General features: G+C 43.1%; 1 protein-coding gene across 2 annotated transcripts in view; it reads left to right on the forward strand.

Moving 5' to 3' along the window:
• The first annotated feature begins 680 nt into the window (after nt 1-680).
• The window catches only part of PLPP1 (phospholipid phosphatase 1), a 122,876-nt gene continuing 101,618 nt past the window's right edge, over nt 681-21,938 (forward strand). The window contains exons 1-2 of one of the 2 annotated variants that reach the window (XM_050794688.1): nt 681-684; nt 18,812-18,953. In XM_050794688.1, coding sequence (XP_050650645.1) covers nt 18,896-18,953 — 58 coding nt within the window. In that variant the 5' untranslated portion in view covers nt 681-684; nt 18,812-18,895. Of the gene's footprint in view, nt 685-18,154; nt 18,954-21,938 lie in introns of those variants that run through there. The other variant, XM_050794689.1, reaches the window with a different exon arrangement.

Below are 21,938 nucleotides of genomic sequence, written 5' to 3' on the forward strand. Positions count from 1 at the left end.
ACTGAGCTATGAAGAGGATCTTACTAAACTGCTGGTCTGACACTCATGGATTGACACTGTTCCTTTCTTTGTGAAAAAAATTAAACCCCTAAAAGTCGTTCAAGAACCCCCTAAAGTCTTTTGGGAATCCTCAAAAACCATGGGAACTGTAAGTATTTAGCTACATAAATGTTGTAAGATCACATCTTATGTATAAAAGTAGTAAGATCATTTGGAATTACTGGACTAATTGAATAGTTAAGGTTTCTATTCAGGAGAATACAATGTATTTTGAAAGTGCTGCTAACTATTAATGCTGACAGTGTTTCACTCCTATGAGTGACTCAAATATATTATAAATGGGTGGTAAAGGCCGGGCATGGTGACTGACGCCTGTAATCCCAGCACTTTGGGAGGCCAAGGCAGGCAGATCACGAGGTCAGGAGATTGAGACCATCCTGGCTAACATGGTGAAACCCCGTCTCTACTTAAAAAAAAAAAAAAATTAGCCAGGCGTGGTGGGGGGCGCTTGTAGTCCCAGCTACTCGGGAGGCTGAGGCAGGAGAATGGCGTGAACCCGGGAGGCGGAGCTTGTAGTAAGCCCAGACTGTGCTACTGCACTCCAGCCTGGTTGACAGAGTGAGACTCCGTCTCAAAGAAAAAAAATAAAATAAATAGGTGGTAAAGGGAACAGAGCCTGTGGGGTTAAGCAGAATGTTGTACTAGCTGTGCCTGGACTGAGTGTAACAGCTTTACCATTACGGGAAAACAAAATCTTTATTATTTTTTTTCTGTTCCAAAGATTCATCCTATGGGGTGGCCTTAAATTCTAGAATTAGATAGGAATATTTTGTCATTCATTATAACATAATATCAATAAACCATTTGTTAAAAGATTTGCCTGATTTCCAGACTTGGTGGCCACCTTGAATAATTCTTGCTGTTCTCTGGGAAGGACACTCCTCCATCTATCCTTCCCTCCCTCTTTCTTTCCAGCTAAGTAGACAATTCTAGCCAACACTGAGTCACTCAGTAAGTCTCCAGTGTGTGTGTGTTTGCTGAGATTGTCTAGCAGTTGAAGGTCCGTGCTGGTTTAGGTGAGACCTAAAAGAGATAAACACCTTTCCCATGGTCTTTGAAATGTAGTGCTTATTTCGTGGTCAATGGCCTTTAATAAAAAGAATCTATTTCTGGTTTTCTTCAACAAACTCACTAGTTTTCCCTTAAACAACTTTGTAAAAATTAAAGTTATCTTGAAAACGTTTTGACAAAAGTAAAATTAAAGGGACATCTTTTCTTGGTTTTCCTTCTGCTGCCACACATGACGGTTCTTTCACCTTTAAGCAAAGAGGGTAGTTTAGATGGTTTCTAAGATTCCAACCTGACCTCGCATTCTGTTATTCTACCCAGCTCTTAATTCAGTTTGCTTCCATTATCCTCACAGGCTTCTTACTTAGACCTTGGAAATGCTGCTGTGTTTAATACCCTCCAATACTAACGCAGACTTAAGATAGCTACTGTTTATTGAAAGCCTACTGAGTGAAACGTGCAGTTTTAGGACCTTTATAAACATCTCAATTAATCTTTCTTTTTTTTTTTTTTTTTTTTTTTTTTGAGACGGAGTCTCGCTCTGTCGCCCAGGCTGGAGTGCAGTGGCCGGATCTCAGCTCACTGCAAGCTCCGCCCCCCGGGTTTACGCCATTCTCCTGCCTCAGCCTCCCGAGTAGCTGGGACTACAGGCGCCCGCCACCGCGCCCGGCTAGTTTTTTGTATTTTTAGTAGAGACGGGGTTTCACCGTGTTAGCCAGGATGTTCTCGATCTCCTGACCTCGTGATCCGCCCGACTCGGCCTCCCAAAGTGCTGGGATTACAGGCTTGAGCCACCGCGCCCGGCCCTCAATTAATCTTTCTAGCATCCTATGAAATAGGCATGATTTCATGTTGATAAACAGCGAAGACAGGGGTCCCAGGGATATGCGGCATCTTGCCCAGGCTTCGGCTGCTGGTGACCAGTGTAGCCCAGGTTTTCCTAACTCAGAAGACTGAGCTTGTTCCTGGATGTTATTAATAGCAACTTGTGTCCAGGCAACCAAGGGTCTTGAGTTTGCTTGGTTCAGTTTGTGGCCTCACATCAGGAGTAACAGAGCTAGTCTAGGTATGGTGGAGCTAGTCCATGCCTGTCGTCCCATTGCTCTGGGAGGCCATGATGGGAGATTGCCAGAGGCCAGAAGTTGAAGACCAGCCTGGGCAACATCACAAGACTCCATCTCTACAGAAAAATAAAAAATTAGCCAAGCAACTAGGACTTGTGGTCCTAGTTACTCAGGAGACTGAGGCAGGAAGATTGCTTGATCCTAGGAGTTCGAGGCTGTAGTGAGCTATGATTGTACCTCTGTACCCCACCCTGGGCGACACAGCAAGACCCTGTCTCTTAAAAAAGAAAAAGAAAGAAAGAAAGAAAAAAGAAAAGAAAATAGCAGAGCTCACCAAAGTGATGTTTACCTTTTTATGATGTTCCTTTCTTTTTCCTTTTCCTTTGCTGAAGCAAAGGAGGCTGCTAGAGGAGAGCCTTAGTCTTCCGCCTAAGACCTCCTTTATGAATGGAATAAAAGACTGTCAAAGTAGGCTGGGCTTGGGTCCAGGCTAGTCTGTGAAGGAGGCTAGCTCATGTTCCTTACCTACCCTTTGGGTGTCCACTGGGTCATGCCCCTGAAGTGGCCTTTACCCTTGAGCCATCCCTAGCAATGGTGCTCACACATAGGCTTTTGAGCTACTCAGAGCTATCCAGACCCTGCTCACTTTTCTTTCCTGAGATCAGAACAAATCACTCCCCCACTCCTACTCCAAACAAGGTCTTATTGATAAACTAATCCTTCTCAAAGTGCTGGTAGGTAAACAGGCGATGATGGAGCATCAAACACAAGTTAACTCCTGACTTTTGTACCATTGTCTCTCTATTCCATTACATATTAACATGACTCTGAATACCTTTGCCCACCATCTGCTTCTCGTGCAACAGTTGAGGCAGTAACCAGGGGAGATTCACTTCCTGTCTTGTCCTTCTCCAGGCATCACTCCCCGGCTGCCCTCTAGCAGCCAAGCTCAGATGAGCTCCATCTTTACTCAAGGTGTGCCCCTCTCTTTGGTAGGGAAGGAGAAAGGTAAGAATAGCCATGAATGAGTAAGGATTCTTAAAGGGAGGTGCTACTGTGGCTTTCTCTGCTATTTAAGATGTTGAGACAGGATAACTTTAGAAAGATGCATGCACAGACCCATAAATAGTGCTTTTATAAAATTTAGTTCACTGGAACCTGAGTTCAGTATTTGAATTAGCTTTTCGTCCAAAGTGTTTAAGCCTGCTGGAGGTCTTTGCTCAAATAATAAATACCGCATATTTCCACATGTGTTAAGGTATAGGCAGTAGTTATTGTTTGTTTACTCCATATTAGGCACATTGCATGCATTGGCTAATCAAATCTTCATCAATTACCTATGTAATAACCTCAATTAACTTGCTTCCTTGTATTATAAATGGAAATAATTCTGTTTATTTAAATATGTTTTCATGTACCTATAGGGATTAATCAGGAAATTCAAAGGGTCTTTTTTGTACCTTTCCCTAATTTGAGCTCCCTGTTCTCATTAACAGATAAAACAACATATTTACTTCAGCCTGGAATCTTTGCTTTTGGTGCTTAGAGGCAGAGACAGGAAACAGGCACTCAGGGAGTCACACTGGTAGTTGCACACTGTATCTACAGAGGGCATGTCTCATCTGTACTCTGCTGGGTTACAGAATGTCAAGAGGTATTTGTGTCCACTTGAGAATTCCATTTATTACCTTCCATTTAACAGACAGTGTCTTTCCTTTCTGCAGTTGATTTTGCTAGAGAGGCAATTTATAAGGTGAAGTCCTGTTCATAGTATGACTTGTTTTCTCACTATCCCCTTCCATTTTTAGTAACTCCTTGGTCTATTTGGTGTCTTTAAAAAAAAGAACCTGGCAATGAAGACTTCTTTAAATATGGAAATGTGGTGCTCTTGTATGGCATAGATATGAAATCCCTTCCTGTGGTAATAATTAGGTTATTCCCAGAAGCACAGGGTCATTCTTTAAAAGCTTTTCCTGTTTAAAGCTTTTCAAAGGAGGAGACTGCCTTGAAGATTCCCCCTAGGGTTGATATGTGTCTAATTCATTTTATAAAATTATTACTGTCTTCATTTCAAAACTTTGGCTATAAAGTCAGAAATGTCCTAAATAACAAAATATTTTGTATTTAATTTAGAGAAGAGTAAACAGAAGAAAAATGAAAACTCAATCTTTATTTAAGCTCCAAGGATAATCAGGGCTTAGAGGACTTTTTTAGTTTTATGAGACTTTGTATTGCTGATTTTTATATTACATATTCTTGGGTTTTTGTTGTTGTTGTTGTTGTTGTTTTGTTTTTTGAGACAGAGTCTTACTCTGTTGCCCAGGCTGGAGTGCAGTGGTGCAATTTCGGCTCACTACAACCTCTGCCTCCTGGGTTCAAGCGATTCTCCTGCCTCAACCTCCCAAGTCACTGGGACTACAGATGCGCGCCACCATGCCTAGCTAACTTTTGTATTTTTAGTAGAGACAGGATTTCACTATGTTGGCCAGGATGGTCTCGATCTGCTAACGTCATGATCCGCCCACCTTGGCCTCCCAAAGTGGTGGGATTACAGGTGTGAGTCACCACGCCCGGCCCTGTATTCTTGTTTTTGAGATGAACAGATCTCTAGGGAAATTGTCAAGTTATAATGGCATTTTACTGTGATCGCTCTCAAGCTCAGATCATTTCTGTAACCCAGTGATGACCTGTCTCTTTGGTGTACTGTCCTGTGAAATGTCAGCTCAAGTTTCCCAGAAGTCATGTGTTTGCCATGAGTCAGAGTACTTTTCCTCAGTGGGACAGTTGATGGCCCTCTTAATTTTGGTGTATGTGCTTCAAAGTATCTAAACCTCTAGTCTGATCTGTATATGATATCCTGTTAATTGTATTATTATTTTGATTATCTTGCTTGAAGGTTCATACTTTTCAATTTGATAGAAAAAAAGTTTTTTTCTGCTTATAAAAAATAAAATGCACCATCCTGGCTAACACGGTGAAACCCTGTCTCTACTAAAAAATACAAAAAAAAAAAAAATAGCCGGGTGAGGTGGCGGGCGCCTGTAGTCCCAGCTACTCGGGAGGCTGAGGCAGGAGAATGGCGTAAACCTGGGAGGCGGAGCTTGCAGTGAGCGGAGATCGGGCCACTGCACTCCAGCCTGGGTGATAGAGCGAGACTCCGTCTCAAAAAAAAATAAAAAATAAAAAATAAAATAAAGTAAAATAAAATAAAATAAAATAAAATGCAGTTTTAGATTTAGTAGATTTGGAGTGGAATCTGAGAGTCTGCATTTCTCTTAATATTAGCCTCTGTTAATGCAGATGCTGCTAGTGCAGGGCACATTTTCAGGAGCAAACCTCTAGAGCTCAGTATGGTGTCAGAGACCCTGTTTGAGAATGTGGGAAGGGCTAGAGCCAGTTCATAGCAAAATACATAAACATGTAATTTATATGCAATTGCAAAGAATTTGCAGGGTCTCTGAACGCTATCTTTAGGCTCAAGGTTAATAGGACACAGTCATCAACCTGGTTTTCATGAGGAAGTGACAGGAATCTTTGAATAATAATGTGCAACATCTATTGAGCGCCTACTATATGCCTTGGCATTGTGCTGAGTGATCCTGACATATTATTAGCTCATTTAATCTTCACAACAAACCTATGAGGTAGGCACTATTATTATCATTCTCATTTTACCAATAACGGGCGGATCACTTGAGGCCAGGAGTTTGAGACCAACCTGGCCAACATAGTGAAACCCTATCTCTACCAAAAATACAAAAATTAGCTGGATGTGATGGCACACACCTGTAGTCCTAGCTACTGGGGAGATTGAGGCAGGAGAATCGCTTGAACCCAGGAAGTGGAGATTGCAGTGAGCCGAAATCTAGCCATTGCACTCTAGCCTGGGCAACAGAGTGAAACTCTGTCTCAAAAAGAAAATAAATACATAAATAAGGAAACTGGTGTACAGAAAGTTCTAAGCAATTTGTCCAACAGTATTCAGTGGAGTATTCAAGAGCTGGATTCCTGATCCCAGGTGTTTAATTACTATGTTTTGCTGCACCTATGTGTAGTAATTACTTTGAAGAAAGTGATTACTTTCTTCAAAGAGAATGAAAATGTGGGCTGACTATACTTCAAATTCTGATGGACATCAGAATCTCCTGAGGGAATTTGTTAAACATAATTACCAAACAATGCTTGGATTCCAGCCTAGCTTCTGAATCAGAATCTCTGGGGTGGGGCTGGGGGATTGTGTTTAACTAATGCCCAAAATGATTCTGATGTGCAAAATTTGAGCTTCATGGTCACAGACTTTTCAAAGGCAGAGTTTTAAGAGTCCAAAGGAAAGTTAAATGAAGTTTGTTATGTGAGAAACTCTGAAAGGGAAAGTGTGACTCTGAGGGTTAGGAGGCTCCCAGAAATGTATTTCTGACTCTGATCTTGATAAAGAAGAAAAGCGTGGTGGCCCTAGAAAATTCCTTTGTTGTCCCATCAGGACTATTCCTTAATACAGTCACTTAAAAGGAGAAAGGCCCACTTTTTTTTTTTTTTTTTTTTTTTTTTTTTTGAGACGGAGTCTCGCTCTGTCGCCCAGGCTGGAGTGCAGTGGCGCGATCTCGGCTCACTGCAAGCTCCGCCTCCCGGGTTCACGCCATTCTCCTGCCTCAGCCTCCCGAGTAGCTGGGACTACAGGCGCCCACAACCGCGCCCGGCTAATTTTTTGTATTTTTAGTAGAGACGGGGTTTCACCATGGTCTCGATCTCCTGACCTTGTGATCCGCCCGCCTCGGCCTCCCAAAGTGCTGGGATTACAGGCGTGAGCCACCGCGCCCGGCGAAAGGCCCACTTTTAAAAGAAGTTCACCTTATTGAGGACACAAAAAAGTACTTATAAAGAGGCGTCGTTGATCTGTAAGAATAATGCAGGAGAATTAACCCCACTCCCCACTTATTTTCTTTCTTTTTTTCTTTTTTGAGATTAGTTTTGCTCTTGTCACTCAGGCTGGAGTGCAGTGGCGTCATCTCAGCTCACTGCAACCTCCGCCTCCTGGTTCAAGCGATTCTCTTGCCTCAGCCTCCTGAGTAGCTGGGCTTACAGATGCCCACCACCAGGCCAGGCTAATTTTTTGTATTTTTAGTAGAGATGGGGTTTTACCGTATTGGGCAGGCTGGTCTCGAACTCCTGACCTCAGGTGATCCGCCTGCCTCGGCCTCCCAAAGTGCTGGGATTATAGGCATGAGCCACCATGCCTGGCCACCTCATTCCCCACTTCTAACTCCAGACAAACTTAAGTGCATGTGAGGGGAAAAGAGCTAATAACAACAAAAAGGAAGTAGGAGGGGGCACAGCTTGCCTCTTTCCTGATCTCTTGCTTTACTTTCCTTTTTCTCATTCATTCATTTATTCCAGCATTTTTTTTTTTTTTTTTTTTTTTTTTTTTTTTTTTTTTGAGACGGAGTCTGGCTCTGTCGCCCAGGCTGGAGTGCAGTGGCCGGATCTCAGCTCACTGCAAGCTCCACCTCCCGGGTTTACGCCATTCTCCTGCCTCAGCCTCCCGAGTAGCTGGGACCACAGGCGCCCGCCACTTCGCCCGGCTAGTTTTTTTTGTATTTTTTAGTAGAGATGGGGTTTCACCGTGTTAGCCAGGATGGTCTCGATCTCCTGACCTCGTGATCCGCCCGTCTCGGCCTCCCAAAGTGCTGGGATTACAGGCTTGAGCCACCGCGCCCGGCCCCGCATTTTTTTTTTTTTTAAACTGCATGTGCCTTCATTTTGCCAAGTACACTCTTGGAACTAGAAAGGCCTGCTCCCTTCACTTAAGAAGATCCATTAACCACAAAGATCAACCCAAGAATGAATGCTAGGAAAGGGGCAAGTGCAATGTCAGAAGAGCACAAAGGGGGTTGTAAGCAGAAGAGGAATCGCAGGATGAAAGAAGGGCAAATTTTATTATGATTTCTAAAACAGGTGGAGCAGGTGTATTCTGACTGGAGGCCAGTAACTACATGGCAATCCTACCTAAGATTTGTAATTTTAATTTTTAATTTTTATTTGAGACAGAGTCTCGCTCTGTCTCCCCGGCTGGAGGGCAGAGGTGCTATCATGGCTTACTGCAGCCTTATTTCCTGGGCTCAAGTGATTCTCCTACCTCAGTCTCCTGAGTAGCTGGGACTACAGTATGTGTCACTGTGCCCAGCGAATTTTTTTGAAAATTTTTTAGAGAAGGGGTCTTGCAGTGTTGCCAGGGCTGGTGTTGAACACCTGGGCTCAAGCAATCCACCCACCTTGACATCCAAAAATGCTGGGATTACAGGCGTGAGCCACTATGCCGAGCCTATTTTTATTTTTTAAGAGACAGAGTCTCACTATTTGCATAGGCTGGTCTTGAACTCCTGGGCTCAAGTGATCCTCCCACCTCAGCCTCCTGAGTAGCTGGGGCTACAAGTATATGCCACTGTACCCAGCCTGTCTAAGATTTAAAAAAAAAACAAAAAAAAAACCATGTGGTGTCTTTAAGATTATAGGCACTTTATAGGTAATTAATTTACATATTTCTGGTGATATATTTTTAAAGAGCTTGTTAAAGAGATATTTATGGGCCAGGCGCGGTGGCTCATGCCTGTAATCCCAGAACTTTGGGAGGCCAAGGTGGCGGATCACTAGGTCAGGAGTTCGAGACTAGCCTGGCTAATCTGGTGAAACCCCATCTCTACTAAAAATACAAAAATTAGCCAGGCTTGGCGGCAGGCAACTGTAGTTCCAGCTACTCGGGAGGCTGAGGCAAGAGAATCGCTTGAACCCGGGAGGCAGAGGTTGCAGTGAGCAGAGATCACACCACTGTACTCCAGCCTGGGCAACATAGTGAGACTCCGTCTCAAAAATAATAATAATAAAAAAAAAAGATAAAGAAAAAGAAAAAAAGAAGTATTTGTATATTTGTGAGCACCCTACAGAAAGGAAGTGGTGATCACCAGGGCCAGGTGTGCGTGGATTTATTAAGAACAAGTCATGACAAATCAACAGTTTCTTCGGTAGATTAGGGAACCATGGTAGGTAGTGGGTTGAGTGGGTGGTAGGGAAGCAGAAACAATGGGTATGGATCCACAGAAATCTTTGTTGTTGAAAAAAACATGCATTGTGTGTCAGTGTTATGCCCAGACCGTTTGTTCCCCAAAGAAGACCACCAGAGTCCAGAGTCAAAGCCAAGCGGCAATGATCTTTACTACAAGTTCGAACTTGGTCCCTCCATTCCACAGCATACAGGAGGGCCTCGAACAATGCGAGTGCTTGCTTTTTATAGCCCGATGTAAACAGGATATGTAAAGTTACAGGGAACAAGGTAATTCTCTCGGTTACAGCATTACAATTGGTTAACATTATACATTTAGCATTCCTTATCGGAGATCTCCCAGGTGATGTTTTTCTGAAGTTTGAAAGAAATATGGAGGAATGTGTTTGTGCTGGACTCAGGAAGTTGGGAGATATATGGGGGATGTGCCTCATTCCTTTCATCAGCAGATGTCAGATATTTGCTAGGCAATTGCACCTATGTCTTTTATTTGCTCATTACTGGAACCTTTTTTAGAAAACACTATCTTCCTAAAAAAAAACAACATAGAATCCAGGCCCTCCAACCTTGACACGGAAGGAGAGATTGGTGGAAGGAGAGTATCTTTCTGGAGCTGGGTTGCCCATCCAAAGGGCCCCAAATCAGATCCTAGACACACATTCACCTCCTTTTTATGGGTTTTCACTAAAGATTGTAACTAAACTCCTCACACTTGGGAATTGGCTCAAGTGTTAACAGAAGACTTTCCCCTTAATACTCTGTAGCAAAGCTGAAAAAGGACTGGAAGCCATAAACACCTTTAGGAAAGATAGGAAATAAAATGGAAAATACATAAAAAAAGGACCAGAATCTAGATAATCTGATTTGCAAGATAAAGTTTACTCACCTTTATTCAGAGTCCTTTCCAGAGACTATGACTTCTTTTCACTACCGGAGTACTTATTTTAAATGACTGTTGTTAGTATGTCTCTACCTATTTTGAGTGATTTTTCTTTACCCCAGTTGTACTTTTTAGTTACAAATTTTTATAACCTACCTTCTGGAACCAATCTTATCTTCCACTAACTCCCAATGTGTTCCTCCTTTCATAGCCTTTCCTACTCAAAGACTTGAGAAAAGCCGTTTGTTTTGCCTCCTCTACACTTTAACCATTGCTCAATCTTCAAAGTTTTTTCTTCCTCAGCACCCTTTTCTATTGACTCAAATTGTTTTATTTAGGGCTTTGAAGTTTCAAGGACCAGAAATTCAATTAAGTTAGTTCAAGTAAAAGGTTTTCTTAGAATAATGACATGAAATTTCTCAGAAATACCAATCAAAGTTCTCTTGAGCCTTGTATTTGTTCTGAATATTTTAGGCTTAAACATATTATTGTTATTATTTTCACACATAAGAAGAAATCTGGAGGCAACCAGTTGCTGGTTATTTTTAGTAGAGCTAAACATTATAAAGACCAGTGACGCTGCTTTTCTTGGTCTTTCCCTCATAATCAAAAGATGGCTGCTGTAGCTCTAGATATCAGGTCCATGTTCAACAAAGGTAGAAAGGAAGGGAAGGGAATTCAGCCTTTTGCTTTGGCCTGGAAAGCAAAAACGTTACAGAAACCTGCCAGTAAATATCTGCTTACATTACATTTACAAGAACTCTATCACACAGCTGCTAATAAAGGAAGTGAAATGACAAGTCACATACTCGGAGACAAAATTTACCACGCAAAGAATTATTATGAAGAATATATGAATAACTTCCACAATTAAATAAGAATAAGACACACAATAGAAAACAGAAAAATGAAAAAAATAAAAATGAAAACACAATAGAAAAATGGCAAAAGACACGAAGAGGCAGTTAATAGAAGAGGAAACATTTTTGGTGAATACATTTAGGGAAAGACATCCAAGCACATTAGTGACCAGGGAAATGAAAATTAAGACTACATTTAGATACATATTATACCTACTAAATTAGCAAAAATTAAGAAGTCTCAGAATATTGCATTAATGAGAATGTAGAGTTTCATCCACCACTAGTGGGGGTGTGGATGAAATGGTATAAACATTTAGTAATACAATCTGAGATTATCTCATAAAGTTGAATGTGGAAATACTACATAATGCAGCTGGTAATTCCACACTAGAGACTTGTACATAAATGCCTGCAGCAGCAGCATTTGCATAAATGAAAACCCAGATGACTATTGTCAGAAGAATGAATAAAGTGATGTATTCATATGACAGACCTACTATTGTAGCAGCATAAATGAATGTAAGAAATATGATTGAGTGAAAAAATATCAAGGGCAGAAGATTAAATCTATGGCATAGCCGGGCGCGGTGGCTCACGCCTGTAATCCCAGCGCTTTGGGAGGCCGAGGCGGGCGGATCACAAGGTCAGGAGATCGAGACCACGGTGAAACCCCGTCTCTACTAAAAATACAAAAAATTAGCCGGGCGCGGTTGTGGGCGCCTGTAGTCCCAGCTACTCGGGAGGCTGAGGCAGGAGAATGGCGTGAACCCGGGAGGCGGAGCTTGCAGTGAGCCGAGATCGCGCCACTGCACTCCAGCCTGGGCGACAGAGCGAGACTCCGTCTCAAAAAAAAAAAAAAAAAAAAAAAAAAATCTATGGCATAATATTTTTAAAAGGTAAAAAACAAGCAAGCGAAACAATGTATATTTTTAGAGATACATACACATGTGGTTAAACGATATGGAAAAAACAAAGCTAGGAAAAGGTAAATATAAACATAAAATTCAGGTGCATTCAAAGATTTGGCAATGATCAGGTGTTTATTGTAGATTCATAGTGGTCCATTTTATTATGCCTCATAACTTATTTTTATTTATTTATTTATTTTAGATGGAGTCTCGCTCTGTCACCCAGGCTGGAGTGCAGTGGCATGATCTTGGCTCATTGCTACCTCTGCCTCCTGGGTTCAAGCAATTCTCCTGCCTCAGCCTCCCCAGTAGCTGGGACTACAGGTATGTGCCACCATGCTGAGGTAATTTTTTTGTATTAGTAGAGACAGGGTTTCACCAGGTTGCTCAGGCTGCTCTTGAACTTCTGACCTCAAATGATCTGCCTGCCTCGGCCTCCCAAAGTGCTGGGATTACAGGCGTGAGCCACCATGCCTGGCCTTTCATAACTTATTTATATGTTATATATTTATGTATCAAATATTACATAATTAAAAGCTTTATTTTAATTTTATGTAATTATTTTTATTTTATGCATTTATTCTTTTGAGTTGGAGTCTCATTGTCGCCCAGGCTGGAGTGCAGTGGCACCATCTCGGGTCACTGCAACCTCCGCCTCCTGGGTTCAAGAGATTCTCCTCTGGAGTAGCTGGGATTACAGGCATGTGCCACCACACCACATCCACTAATTTTTGTATTTTTGGTAGAGACAGGGTTTCATCATCTTGGTCTGCCTCGGCCTCCCAAAGTGCTGGGATTACAGCCGTAAGCCACTGCACCCGCCGATTAAAAACTTTAATAAGGTATGAAGCAAATGGCTTTGACAAAAAGTGTAAAAATGATTAAAATACCCCATCCTGTGAAATTTTCTTTTTGGAGCACATGTACTGGGGAACCAGACATTGACATTTTTAGTTATTTTAGTTTTACAATGCTATTTGAGTATAATAGAAACTGTATTTGCTTTAGTCCATTTGGGGAGAAAGAACATAAACACATGGAAACACAAACATCCTAAAGGAATTGAGTCTTATTACTTTGCAGACAATTTTTGAAATAAGTTGCTGAGACAGTTCAGTGTTGTTAGAATGGAGAGAGGGAGACTTACTGATAATATTATGTTAAAGAGCAGTGCAAGTAGAGGAGTGGGGACAGAATTGAGCATGCAGAGGTATGGAAAGAGAAAGTGGAAATGCAGCATGTAAATTGCAGATTCCTTTTCAAGAAGTTTAGTAATCACAAAAGAGAGGAAATTAGCTTCTTTGTTCTTCAGGGAGCTTCAGGACTGTTCTTCGGAAGCCTACTTTGGCCCAAGGACAAACTTTGTTAAGCATTTATGCAAGCCTCTGAGGTTTCTTTCTTTCTTTCTTTTTTTAAAGTATTTTTTTCTGGGATGCACAGACTCCAGAGAAATGGAGTCAGTGCTCTCGCCTCTGAGGTTTCATGTTCAGTCCAGGGACACACTCATAGCTGCCCCCCTCCCCCGGGGGTATTAATGGTGTTACTATTTGATTCGTGTTTCCTTTTTAAATTATTTTCATCACCATTTCAAAGTTACTTAACTCATTCTCAATTCCAGTGATCACACCATAATCCAATTATGACAACAAACCAAAACAATCAAACAAAAAAATCCCCCCAAAAAGGAATGAACGCTCCCCATTCCAAAACAAGATGATGTGTCATAGTCACTCTTTCCACAAATGAGGGCTTATTAATTGCTTTTTTTTTTTTTTTTTTTTTTTTTTTTGAGACAGAGTCTCGCTGTGTCACCCAGGCTGGCATGACAGAGTCTCGCTCTGTCACCCAGTGGCGTGATCTTGGCTCACTGCAACCTCTGCCTCCCAGGTTCAAGCGATTCTCCTGCCTCAGTCTCCCGAGTAGCTGGGATTACAGGTGCCTGCCACCACGCCTGGCTAATCTTTTTGTATTTTTCTTTTCTTTTTTTTTTTTTGAGACTGAGTTTCACTCTTGTTGCCCAGGCTGGAGTGCAATGGCGCAATCTTGGCTCACCACAACTTCTGCCTCCCGGGTTCAACTGATTTTCCTGCCTCAGCCTCTCAAGTAGCTGGGATTACAGGCATGTGCCACCATGCCTGGCTAATTTTTATATTTTTATTAGAGACAGGGTTTCTCCATGTTGGTCAGGCTGGTCTCGAACTGCCACCTCAGGTGATCTGCCCACCTCGGCCTCCCAAAGTGCTGGGATTGCAGGCGTGAGCCACCGCGCCCAGCCTACTTTTTGGTATTTTTTGTAGAGACAGGGTTTCATCATGTTGGCCAGGCTGGTTTCAAACTCCGAACCTCAAGTGATCCAACCGCCTCAGCCTCCCAAATATTGCTAGGATTACAGGAGTGAGCCACATGCCTGGCCTTATTAATTGCTTATAATTAATTAATTATTTATTTATTTGAGACAGAGTCTAGCTCTGTTGCCAGGCTGGCTAGAGTGCTGATCCTGGCTCACTGCAACCTCTGCTTCCTGGGTTCAAGTGATTCTCTTGTCTCAGCTTCCATGTAGCTGGGACTACAGGCACATGCCACCATGCTCAGCTAATTTTTGTATTTTTAGTAGAGAAGGAGTTTCACCACGTTGGCCAGGATGGTCTTGATCTCTTGACCTCGTAATCCACCCACCTCAGCCTCCCAAAGTGCTGGAATTACAGGCGTGAGCCACCATGCCCAGCCTACTTTTTTTTCTTTTTTTTTTCTGCGTTGGAGTCTCATTCTTATTGCCCAGGGGCTGGAGGACAGTGGCTCAGGTTTTTTCACTGCAACCTCCACCTCCCGGGTTCAAGCTATTCTATTGCCTCAGCCTCCCCAGTAGCTGGGACTACAGGCACCCGCCACCACATCTGGTTAATTTTCTAATTTTTTTTGTATTTTTAGTAAAGATGGTGTTTCACCGTGGTAGCCAGGATGGTCTTGATCTCCTGACCTCATGATCCGCCCGCCTTGGCCTCCAAAAGTGCTGGGATTACAGGCTTGAGCCACCACACCTGGCCTTAATCACATGCTTTCTAAGTAGGCCTCAGGCTTCCGCTTGTGGGCAGAGAACTTCTCTTGTTTATTTTAGCTTCTTCACAGATGTGTACCAGGTATCCACTAGGGGCTCAATAAATGTCGAATTAATGAATGTGTGAATAAACAAAAAATCACTAATCAGTAATTTTTTTTGAATGCTTATTTTTGAAAATGCACTTTAAGAGTAAATGTTTATTTTTTTTAAATAGAAAGAATAAGATCTAGTACTTGATAGTACAACAGGGTCACTGTAGTCAATAATTAAATTGTACACTTTAAAATAACTAAAAGTATAGCCGGGCGCGGTGGCTCAAGCCTGTAATCCCAGCACTTTGGGAGGCCGAGACGGGCGGATCACGAGGTCAGGAGATCAAGACCATCCTGGCTAACACGGTGAAACCCCGTCTCTACTAAAAAATACAAAAAACTAGCCGGGTGAGGTGGCGGGCGCCTGTAGTCCCAGCTACTCGGGAGGCTGAGGCAGGAGAATGGTGTAAACCCAGGAGGCGGAGCTTGCAGTGAGCTGAGATCCGGCCACTGCACTCCAGCCTGGGCGACAGAGCTAGACTCCGTCTCAAAAAAAAAAAAATATTAATAATAATAATAATAACTAAAAGTATAATTGAATTGTTTGTAATACAAAGGATAAATGCTTGAGAGGATGGATATCTCATTTTCCATGATGTAATTATTACACATTGCATGCCTGTATCAAAACATCTCATGTACCCCAAAATATATACACCTATTATGTACCCACAAAAAGTAAAAATAAAAAATTTTTAAAAAATAAATGTTTTTAAAAATTACTTTTAAAAAGTAAACGTTTATTTCAAAAGCTCTTTAAGACACTGAGCCTAGACTGTAACAGAATAGGTGCTCAATAAATGTTTTTTGAATAAATACCTAATACTCAGACATGCAAGTACTTTCAATTTATTGTGACCTTGCAATCTGAGGCCCTTGTAACTCTAGAAGTAAAGAAAGCCACATGAATAATGCCGCAATAAACATACGTGTGCATGTGTCTTTATAGCAGCATGATTTATAATCCTTTGGGTATATACCCAGTAATGGGATGGCTGGGTCATATGGTACATCTAGTTCTAGATCCTTGAGGAATCGCCATACTGTTTTCCATAATGGTTGAACTAGTTTACAATCCCACCAACAGTGTAAAAGTGTTCCTATTTCTCCACATCCTCTCCAGCACCTGTTGTTTCCTGACTTTTTAATGATTGCCATTCTAACTGGTGTGAGATGGTATCTCATTGTGGTTTTGATTTGCATTTCTCTGATGGCCAGTGATGATGAGCATTTTTTCATGTGTCTGTTGGCTGTATGCATGTCTTCTTTTGAGAAATGTCTGTTCATATGCCTTGCCCACTTTTTGATGGGGTTGTTTGTTTTTTTCTTGTAAATTTGTTTGAGTTCTTTGTAGGTTCTGGATATTAGCCCTTTGTCAGATGAGTAGATTGCAAAAATTTTCTCCCATTCAGTAGATTGCCTGTTCACTCTGATGGTAGTTTCTTTTGCTGTGCAGAAGCTCTTTAGTTTAATTAGACCCCATTTGTCAATTTTGGCTTTTGCTGCCGTTGCTTTTGGTGTTTTAGACATGACTTGGAATCAACCCAAATGTCCATCAGTGACAGACTGGATTAAGAAAATGTGGCACATATACACCATGGAGTACTATGCAGCCATAAAAAAGGATGAGTTTGTGTCCTTTGTAGGGACATGGATGCAGCTGGAAACCATCATTCTTAGCAAACTATCACAAGAACAGAAAACCAAACACCACATGTTCTCACTCATAGGTGGGAACTGAACAATGAGATCACTTGGACTCGGGAAGGGGAACATCACACACCGGGGCCTATCATGGGGAGGGGGGAGGGGGGAGGGATTGCATTGGGAGTTATACCTGATGTAAATGACGAGTTGAGGGGTGCTGACGAGTTGATGGGTGCAGCACACCAACATGGCACAAGTATACATATGTAACAAACCTGCACGTTATGCACATGTACCCTAGAACTTAAAGTATAATAATAATAATAAATAAATAAATTAAAAAAAAAAAGAAAGCCACATGATAAACAAAGGCACATCTTTTTCAGGTGTAAATTGCTTAAAGTTTTTACAGCTATTTAAACGAGAGGCAAAATAAAACATTCATATTCGTTTTAAAGAAAAACATCTTTCTTCAAATGTATTTTTTGTTTTTAAGAGCTTACTTGGGGCTATATCTTCAGACTCTGTGTTTAATGTTATCTTTCCATTGGCTTTATGAGTGCTTTGCAGGAAAAGTCCAAGAAGTAGTAGGTACATTTGGTGATTTGTGTTTTACGTATTTAAGGGGAAAATATACCAATCATTAACATCTGTAGAGGGTTCGACTCTAGATAAAGCCACTTTCATATAATCTTTTCTGGGCTTCACTTCTTCCTCAAGACTGGACCACTGGGTAGCTTAAAGTTGTAAAAGCTTCAAGAAATTTACACCTGAGAAAGATGTGCCATTGTTTATCATGTGGCTTTCTTTACTTCCAGAGTTACAAGGGCCTCAGACTGTAACATCACAATAAATTGAAAGTACTTGTGATGTCTGAGTATTAGGTATTTATTCAAAGAACATCCCCATTTTACAGATTAGGAAACAGATTACCAAATGTGGGCTAGGGTCCTCCTGGGAATGGGCCAGGGGAATGCTTGCTGTTGTTAAAGAAAATTATCCCAGACACTTGTTAAACACAATGAATAATTTATTCAAGATTACTGCAATAAGGGTCATGACTATTGGAACAGGAGAGAGAAATTGAGCTCAACTCAGAATACAGCAAAGACAGCAAGGGATTTATAGCCAAGGAACAAGTACCGTGTCTGTGAGGGAGGTGACGGTGGATGGAAAATTACTAACAGGAGAGATCAAGGGTAGGGGGATTCTGGCTAAAGGCAGGTCAAGGGCTTCTACAACAAAGGTGTAATATAAAGAATCTAATCCATTATTAAATATCAAGAATTCAAGGGTGATCAGGTATCGAGGATGGATGATTTAGCACGCTTCTTGCTAACATTTGGGCCCAGCCAGGACACGGAGGTCAACGTTGAGGCCTAAGTGAGAAAGGGCTCAGAAGTACCAAGCTAAAGAAGAGCATCTCTGTTCCTGCCTACTCTGACCTCGTTTCCCCCCTTAAACTCAGTGGTAACAATCTGACCTCTTTATTACCAGATTCCCATGGAAGGGGTGGGGAGTGGCAGGCAGCCGGTGCTCCAGGATCGTTGGGTAGGGAGCCTAGCTCTCTGAAAGCAGCAATGCCTAGTGGGGGTACGGAGGCCGAGTTCGGAGACCACCTGAGTAATTGCGGTCCAGAGCAAAGCCCCCTGGATCGGAACGGGAGCTAGCCTCACGCCCCGCCCGGCTGCCGGCAGCCGCACTTCTGGGCGGATGCCGCAGGTCGGGAGGGACGAGGCTGACGGCGCTGATTGGCTGACCGCCGCGGCCTGGGGTTCCCCGGCCCCGCCCCTGCTGCGCTCCCCTTGCCCGCGAGGCCGCGCGCTGTCCGGTCCTGCGCTGCCCGGCGGGAGAGGCTGGACCCTGCGTTCCTCCTCCCTACCGGTCCGCATCCTTAAAGCGCGAGTCTGGACGCCCCGCCTGTGGGAGAGGGCGCCGGGATCCGGACGGGGAGTAACCGGGGCAGGCCGGGGCCGGCCGAGGAGGTCCTGAGGCTACCGAGCTGCAGCGGCTGGCACACGAGCGCCTCGGCACTAACCGAGTGTTCGCGGGGGCTGTGAGGGGAGGGCCCCGGGCGCCATTGCTGGCGGTGGGAGCGCCGCCCGGTCTCATCCCGCCCTCGGCTGCACTCCTCCTCCGGCTGGGAGGGGCCGTAGCTCGGGGCCGTCGCCAGCCCCGGGCCTGGGCTCGATAATCGAGGGCCTCGGCCGCTGTCCCGCAGCTCAGTCCATCGCCCTTGCTGGGCAGCCCGGGCAGAGACCATGTTTGACAAGACGCGGCTGCCGTACGTGGCCCTCGATGTGCTCTGCGTGTTGCTGGGTACGTACGCGCCGCCGGCCCGAGGGGCGTGTGCGCCCGGGCGGGGACGGCTGTCCCGGGAGGGCTTTAGCGCAGAGCTGCCACGGGCAGCTGGGGTGTGTTGCCTGACGCGTGCGCCGCTGCGGGGCGACACACGGGGGGCGGCTTCTGCAGCCGAGGGACCCCGCTTTGCAGCCTGCACCCCGGCTCCCGCGTGCCCGCTGCTGTCTGTAGCCCGCCGGTGCGCTGAGCCCACCCCTGCTTGGACGCTGTTCACGCCTTTGCGCTCCATGCCTTGCTCCTGTTCTCTGTTTTCAGTTCCACTCTAGCAGAGCAGGGTGGGCTCCTCCCCTCTGTACTGTAGAGAAGCCTGGTCACTGGCCCGTCTCAGTAACGAAACTGGAGATTTGATGCACAGGGGATTCTCAGTAGCAGGCGCCAGTGCCTGATATATCGTGAGAAGTTTAATATTTCGGCTATAACCTTCCTAATTAGAAGGTGTTGCTAGGTTGTAAATTGTCAGGTTGCAAGTAGGGATGAGCACACCAAGTTTTTGCGTATAGGTCTGAAGAGGCTTTGGGGGTGGGGGAGGGCGCGGTACCCCAGACCTACTGTTTCCTTGTCTGCACATACCTTGCCATGGTGTAGCTTTCCATCTCTTGTGACAGTCCCGCAAGGAGCAGTAGACATTCTTTGGCTGCAGCAGATTTCGCATTGTCTTACTGATTGGAAGAGTTCAGTTCTGAGGCTTCTGGTTGCCAGTTACTCCTTTGTTTTGAAGAGAAAGAATTGGAATTATTTGGATAAGGGATGGGCGTTGGAAGGAGTAGCTTTCACCTTTTGTGTATTGTATAAGGCACTTATGCTGTGAACTATTTATATGTGATGGAAAAAACAAAAACAAAGCAAGAGCTGCTGGAGGTTTAGATAGTCCTACTTATGTTGAAGTAATCAGAATAGTAGTAGTATTGGCAAGTTCTCAGGGTGGGAGATCTGTGGCTTTAGCCTCCTAGATGAAAGTCTGCATAATGGTTTCTCAGTGACAGGAGATTCCCTCGGTTTTAATCCAGTAGTCCCTGGTTATTACACTCTCCAGTTTCCAACCGGATTATTTAGGCCCTTGCAATCTTGTGGAATTCTTATAAATTCTGTTACCTGGTTTTGTTGTTGTAAGGAAAAATTCCATTTTGTGTGTGTGTGTGTGGGTTTTTTTTTTTTTTTTTTTTTTTTGAGACAATCTTGCTTTGTCATCCAGGCTGGAGTGCAGTGGCGCGATCTCGGCTCACTTGCAACCTCTGCCTCCTGGGTTCAAGTGATTATCCTGCCTTGGCCTCTCTAGTAGCTGGGATTGCAGGCACCCGCCACCACGCCCGGCTAATTTTTCTGTTTTTAGTAGAGACAGGGTTTTCTCCATGTTGGTCAGGCTGATCTCGAACTCCTGACCTCAGGTGATCCGCCTGCCTCAGCCTCCCAAAGTGTTGGGATTACAGGTGTGAGCCACCGCACTGGGCCCTAAAACTCTATTTTGTTACCTATTAATATGAAGCATCGTTGTTTACCAAGACGCTTCCTGTTTAGGTCCACAGTGAGTTTTAGGAATTAAGTTTAGGAAAGGGGAACAAAAGTTTGGAACACTGCCTTTTTTTTTTTTTTTTTTCCAACTCTGTTTGTCCCCCAGGCTGGAGTGCGGTGGCGGGATCTTGGCTCACTGCAACCTCCGCCTTCTGGGTTCAAGCAGTTCTCTGCCTCCTCCTGAGCAGCTGGGATTACAGACACCCACCACCATGCCTGGCTAACTTTTGTATTTTTAGTAGAGACGGGGTTTCACCATCTTGGCCAGGCTGGCCTTGAACTCCTGACCTCGTGATCCACGCGCCTCGGCCTCCCAAAGTGCTGGGGTTACAGGCGTGAACCACCGCCCTCAGCTGAACACTGTCTTTATAAAAACACAGTCCTTTCAGATGTCGGGACTTAATAATTAAATATATTCAAATTTATTTGCAACAGAAAATTACCTTTCATAGAAATGTTAAATTTAAAAATATATTTTAACTTATACTTGATGTCATTGGAACTTTGTTAAACTTTGTTTATATTTTAGTGAAAGGAGAGGAAAATGTTCGATCAGAAAAAATCAGTGTATTTCTAATGTATTGAATATTAGCCTATTATTGCCACATGTTGTGCAGTATCAGAATTACATATCATCTTCCTCTTTTCGATCAATTTGTAAAACAACATAATGTTTTGTTTCTATGGGTATCATTGCCACATATTGTGCACTATCAGAATTACATATCATCTTCCTCTTTTCCTACTGTGGGAGTTCGATCAATTTGTAAAATAACATAATGTTTTTTTCTATGGGTCAAACACTGATTAGGATGGGTGAAACATAATACTGCTCTGAGGTAGGTTAAGCTAATGGTATTAAACACAAAGCCATATAGTAGATCTGCAATTAAAAAAAAAATCACATATAACGGAGGAACTGACATGAAGTACAATTTTATAAATTATGGGTTGTTGTAGCCTGTAGTTTTAACATGATACAAACATCACATAATTATCCTATAAAGGTTAATTTCGTTGCTAAGTTGACCTGACAGTTGCAGGAGTAGGATGACTCTCAGTAAGATAAAATTGTGTTTTTGGTGGTTTTGGAAAGCTTGCTTTGAGGACTTATTTGTTTTAGGAAAAGGCATTTGATCTATTTACAACATTATGTTTTTGTATTACTGGCATTTCTTTTAAAGTAATTCAGTATATTACCAATATAAGCTCAGAATTCCCTTTTCCTAAATAGAAAGTGGCCTATTTTACTGACTTTTAAAAATGTAAGATTGCATTTAACAACATTAGCTGTCCATTACAAACAGCAGTGAAGGAGAACAGTGGTGCAGGAGATACAAAACTTTTTCACACTTACTTTTGGAAGACACATGTTATATAGCAAGTGCACCTTTCTGGTGGAGTCTGTTATATTAAATTTGATTTGGATTCATT

The sequence above is a fragment of the Macaca thibetana genome, chromosome 6, assembly GCF_024542745.1.
Source record: "Macaca thibetana thibetana isolate TM-01 chromosome 6, ASM2454274v1, whole genome shotgun sequence".
In the NCBI taxonomy this organism is placed as follows: domain Eukaryota; kingdom Metazoa; phylum Chordata; class Mammalia; order Primates; family Cercopithecidae; genus Macaca; species Macaca thibetana.